This window comes from Stylophora pistillata, chromosome 1 (genome assembly GCF_964205215.1).
Source record: "Stylophora pistillata chromosome 1, jaStyPist1.2, whole genome shotgun sequence".
Classification (NCBI taxonomy): Eukaryota; Metazoa; Cnidaria; class Anthozoa; order Scleractinia; family Pocilloporidae; genus Stylophora; species Stylophora pistillata.
In genome coordinates this window covers 54,641,870-54,647,869 of record NC_142519.1, presented here as the reverse complement: position 1 = coordinate 54,647,869, position 6,000 = coordinate 54,641,870, and the positions used below count along the sequence as shown (strand labels likewise).

Below are 6,000 nucleotides of genomic sequence, written 5' to 3'. Positions count from 1 at the left end.
CCTTCTCAACACAGTGTTTGTTCATTGTCTCTAACAATGACTGTACCAGAACACAGAAAGAGTGCACAATTATTGTTTATTCATGATATGAGATCAAAGATTTATCTCTGTACGCTTAAGTGAGTATTGCAATCCTTTAAATCGTTTCCAGTAAACTGTATCGGCGTATAACGTATATGGCTCATTGTGATGGATACTTTGAGATTCGAATGATGGCAACTGTTGCAACACGAATCACCTTTGTTCCTCAAAGCACAGCGGAAAAGAGAGTGAAAAAAAATCACAGCTGACTGAACCATGAATTTAGTGAGAAGTCCTAGTCAAGTACTTATCTGTGCACCATTGCCAGCAGCACTCCACCTCCTTTCTTTTGGCAAGCGCAAAACTGCTATAAGAATTCGTTCTTTGTTGGGATAATTAATGCCTGGAATAGCCTGTCTAGTAAGGGAGAACAGGTGCACGCTAGATAACTGCCTCTATTTGGAACAAGACTTTTATAGACGTTAAGTGAACTTTAGAATATTCTTAGCTTAATATGTAAATGTCTTACAATTTTCAACCTATAGACTAATTGATATTGCATTTTAATATAGCTTGTAAATAGGTCTTAGATTGTACAAGTCATTTACACTTTTTATTTATGGGAATTGTCTCGCACAGGCTTAAACTCTCGATTTCCACTTCAATTAAGAGGACTTTTTTATTGTTATTTGTATCTCCTGAATAAATGATAAAATAATTAAGGTTAAGCTGTAATAAAAATTGTAAGGGAAATCATCCTATTCTTAGAAAATACTCCATACTCCATCAGTGGCTTTCCCATTTTGCCATTTAGTGCTTTTTATTTTTGACCCCAGAACTTAAAGAGCAGAGATTTTGATCTGAAAAATCGCATTGTAAAGTCATTACTGGAATACGAATTCACTTTTTTTGAAAAAACATTGCTACGTTGGTTGTTCTGATAGCAAGCTGGTATGGGGGACCACTGACGAATAATCCGTGCAGGTTGTCATGTTTATGATGTATCGCTTACGGGTGTCGGAGCCAGATAGCCAGGTAGAAAATAAGAGAGCCGAGAAGACTTTGTTAATCATAGAACCTATGTATATATAAAGAATAAGAAAGGTGGTAAGTTTTGAGCTCGGTAAAGAAATGTAGAATGACGTTTTATCGTCCAGCTACGAGCGTAGGACAAAGATAAAATTCTTAGTTCCCTTGAGGAATCGCGCTCCGATGCTCTACCACTGAGACAGACTCCATGCTGAGCAAGACCCATTACGACGCTCATATCTGACACGCGTCTTTGCATACTGCTAAGATCGGCAATGTACAATCGCCATAATTTGGATATATCAACAAAGTTGAAGTGGTAAATTGGCCACCGTAACGATTACAAAAACTGACGTTTCGAGCGTTAGCCCTTCGTCGGAGCGAACAAGCTGACGTTTCGAGCGTTAGCCCTTCGTCGAGCGAACAGGCTCGGTTAATTCAATTTTATTCATGCGTGGGATCAATGTGGGCAATCCCGAGCGGGCAAGATGGGTTCATCTTGCCCGCTCGGGTAGCCAATCAGAACACAGGATTTGCTTCATCTTGCCCACGGGCGCTGCGAGCGATGTAATAACAACACTTACAATGAATTGTATTGAAGCTATCGAAAAAGTTTAATTTAAAGGTGTCGTCATGCATAATTATTTACTTGCTAAGATAGTTTAGTTTCTTGATCGGGTACTCTTCGATAGACATCGCCTTATATCTTGGTTTTTAATTTCATCCCGGTGCGTTTCAGTGAGTAGTAATAACCCCTGAAAGTTTTCCAGTTGACTCCATCAGCAAAAGAAGCATGGGGACCAGTAAGGTATAATCCATTCAGATTTGAGCGATGGCAGTTTTTGTACCACCAGGCTCCCTTGTATTGTTGGGCGCAGTTGGACACGTGTTGACCGAGATCATTGTCTTGATCTTTGGTAGAAAACTGCATATTGCTGAAATGAAATAAAATTTTATGTAAGCTTGTCTCTATCAAACTTAAATGTGTGGAGAATGTTTTCCGACAAAAAGGCTCTGCAACTTAGTCTGCTTTTAGGATTACGTGGAAAAATTTGCAGAGACAGTAGAGATAGACATCTACTGAGACAAATAGATGGACAAGGATTGATCGTTAACTTTATTTGTTTGCGATATGAAATTCGTTCAGTATATTTAGAAGTAAAATATCTTTGTAATCTCACTTATAAAATAATAGAAAACCTATCATGTCCTAAGGATGCATTGTCTCGTTAGAAAGCTATCGTGATGAAATCTTCGTTGCAATTCACTTAAGGAAGCTACAGAACGCAGAACTTGGCCGGTTCACACAGAACTTAGCCGGTTCACGCTTTAGCTCCTCGGTATTAGAAAATTATTTTTAAAAAATTGGTGTGGGGCTGTGTAAGTGCCGATTTGTTTTTGGAAGGAAGTAATGTCATTTCGCAGTACTAATAGAGATCTTAGAATTTCGAGAGTCATACCGCGCAGTGTCTTCAACGGCCTTTGATGATTTCTTGTGCCAACCAAGCGCACGGAAAAGCTCATCGTTATCAAGCTCATTGCTTGTTTCATTTTAATTTCACGAAAATTAATCTTTTTAAAAATAGTCTGTATGTGGTGCTCAGTTAGTCCACACGAATGCCTTTCTTACCTTTGGTATATCATAGAATCACCAGCTGTGCCACTGTATCCTGCAATCAAAAGCCGGTACTTATCAGCCTCGTCTGCCACCTTAAAAGTCGTGTACTCAGCGTAGGTGACGTTGCCATCAAAGTCTTCCAGGTCAACTCTCAACATGACATCATCCGTGACAGTGAAACGGTGAATGTTGTCGTTTCCAAGCCAGAACTCGCTATTTAGATTTCCAAAGCCTTTTTTGTAGGATTCCCATCCAAGATAAAAGTCAACAGAGCCGTCCAAGCGTTTCTGCAAAACGGTCCAACCTCCACCGTCCGTTTTCATATCGCACAACACTTGTATTGCTTTGCCGCCATCTGGATTGACAGTAAACACCCCACTGGAATTGAGACCATCTTGGAACAATTGAGAGCAGCTTCTCGCATCTGTTAGGAAGAAAACGAAGAGAATTTTGAAATTTTTCTTAGAAGATGATTAAGCAGTGATTGATATCAATGAAATATCTAACACTTTAACTTACCGCAGGGTTTTCCCGTATAGCCGTCATCACATTTGCATCGTACGCTGCCATCTTTATAGTTGGGAATGCACATTCCTTTTTTGCCGCATTGAAAACTGTCCTCCTCACAAGCACTCTGTGAAAAAATAATCTCTTAGATTAACTAATCAGTTTTCCTCATATGAATTATAATAGTTCCGAAAAAAACAAGTGGTTTACAGGACATGTATGGATTTTTAAGTCCTTTTTCAAACGTTCTTAAAATGATTTAACAAAGATATGAGAGGAATCGGAATTTTTCGACGATAAGACGTTCCAAACGGTTTACGCCAAATAACAAAACGCGAAAACGTTCTTGAGCAAAATTGATGTCAAAAAATAAGATCAAGGTTTGTTATTTAACGCATGAATAGTGCCATCAATCGTGGACAACACCTTGCAACTTTCTATAGGGACTTCTGCAGGGTCCTTGTTCATAGATACATTAAAACATGGGTACTGAGTAACTTTCGTGAGGGGTTCAGCAGCGAATAAAAGCATGAAAATTTAAGGGACAGATGGACATTGATGATAAACCAGAAGGGTGAGGCTCATGTAGCCAAGTCAGAAGAGATTTAGCGAAAGGTTTCATAACATTTTCATAATCCCAAAGGCCTTTTAAAGAGCGTTTATTACTTCTTTACATCGCGTCTTGCACCTCACAACAGAAGCAAATTTCTGTCACAGTTTGCAAAACGGTCTCAAGGAGAGGAGTCGGGAGGAGTCAAAGATAAAGCCCGTTGCAAAATAATTGAGAGCAGATTTTTGCTTTTCTCTAACTTTCTTTGCCCCCTTTTCTTTTCGTTTCCTTTTCCCAATGAATTTTCGGACCTCGCCGTATCAAATGTAAATTCATGTTCCCCGCTGAGGTCGCGAAACGACCTTTCCCGCGAGTTCCAACGGACTTATAGTAAACGAGGAGCGAAAACTGTAAATTTCTTTTCAGGCCGAGAACTACAGGTACGTTTTTCGAGAATTACCTCTACTCAATTTTTAAGGGATCAATAGAGTAGATAGAATTTTAATAGAACAGGATTTGTTGGATTTTGATGTAACTTGGGCAGAATATTCGTCAGATATCAACGCATCAACGTGTGTGAGGAATTTACGACGAAGTATGAGTACAACGGAAATATATTCCATCGTCCAACTTTAGAATAACATCACACATTTCTTTAGCCTATCATCTGTTGAGTGATGCTGTCCAGTTTGTTTAGATGGCCGCGATAACGCGGAGGCTGGTGATTCAGTTAAGCAAATACCGTCAGTTTTGTGTCAAAGGCTCGCGTGTGCCTAACTGTGGTTTGTTATTTTCAGAACCTATACTTTATAAGCTTAACAATACTATATAGTTTTGTACGGTTTCCTCTAAAGTAGAGCGTGCAAGACGATTTTCCAATGCCAGAAGATACCCGATTTAGTTGATAGTGAATAAAAGTTAATTTATTTCATTGAACAGTAACTGTCACTGGGACATTGTGATCGTGACAAGTTCATTTTGATTACCTTTATTCCTCTGGAAGTGAAATCATCATCCTTAGTAAAGTTAGCAAATGCAGCAAAACGATCGGAGTCACTTAGTTGACACTTGAATTTCCTTGAGTCGCCCTTAATGGTTCCAAAGTTGTAAGACTGACATCGCTCCTCATCCACACACTCAAACTGACAGGAACTTTCCGAATCCACCTCTGTTTCTCTTATTAGGCTTCCGTTCAGCTTTTGTCCTGTTATTTTGTCGGCAAAGTAAACAGCCTTGAAATTTGGTCCTGAAATACGGCTTATGCCATCCACAACGGCACAAAGAAGGAATAGTATGCAGAGATGCATGTTTAGTCTTCACCGACAGAAAGTTCATGCAGAAATTTTAAAACTTTGTTTTCAAATTTCTACTTATTGCTTGACTATGCTAGCAGGTGCAAAAAAATTGCAAATCAGTTAACCGTCAGCATATCGGTGTTTAATTTCCCCTTTTTTCACCCAGGCCCTGTTTTTGCGGAGTGAGGGTCAACTCAGTCGCCTTCTCCATGTAGTGAGCCTGGTTAGAACATAAAATGAGTTTGTTCACTTAAAAGAATGCAGCTCAACAAACAATAACATTATTCAAAGAGTGGTCGCGACATACGTTTTGCCTGCTGAGTAATTAATTTTGAAATTGATGATAGAAATTCCAAGAAGACTAGAAAATATGAAACGTAAAATAAACGAAATACAACGGAAAGCTTTCTAATCTATAACAAGATGGAGATATACGTTTCGTTAACCAGAATTTTAATTAAACAACTGAATCTTGAAGAAGAATTGTGTCAACTCATTAAGTATTGATAGTTTTGAGGTGCCCGTGTACAAAATTTATAGCTGTTCCTTTCAGTCAGAAACGTAAGCAAGAACAAACTGAAAGGAACTGTGGCGAAGAATTTATACTTCTACACTACACCTTTTGGTGTTCATTACGAGAAGATACGCATTCATTTTCGTTAAAAGGCGAATAATTGCGTGAAAAGACAATCATCAGAGAAAAAAAAGTCTGCGTAAAGCGGTACCATCGCGCCCTTTTGCGAAATTTCAATGAAAATAAAAATATAAAATGCGAATAGACGAAATACAACGGAAAGCTGCCTGAGGTGGGTAAAACATGACTGAGATGAAGGTTTCGTTTTCCAGAATTTTTAATGACTGAATCTTGTACAAGATTTGTGTTATAACTGATTAAGTATTAATAAATTTAGGCGCTCCTTTCAAGTTTTATTCCTTTTCCTTTCAGTCAGAAAGTAATGAAGAACAAACTGAAAAGAACT

General features: G+C 38.6%; 1 protein-coding gene across 1 annotated transcript; it reads right to left on the bottom strand.

Moving 5' to 3' along the window:
• Positions 1-421: 421 nt before the first annotated feature.
• On the bottom strand, positions 422-5,236 carry LOC148743159 (microfibril-associated glycoprotein 4-like). The gene is made up of 4 exons (XM_088762909.1): positions 4,712-5,236; positions 3,188-3,302; positions 2,681-3,092; positions 422-1,985 (listed from the first exon to the last, which is right to left on the bottom strand). The coding sequence occupies exons 1-4, from the start codon at positions 5,030-5,032 to the stop codon at positions 1,751-1,753; spliced, it is 1,083 nt and encodes a 360-aa protein (XP_088619035.1). The 5' UTR covers positions 5,033-5,236; the 3' UTR covers positions 422-1,750.
• Between the last annotated feature and the right edge of the window lie 764 nt (positions 5,237-6,000).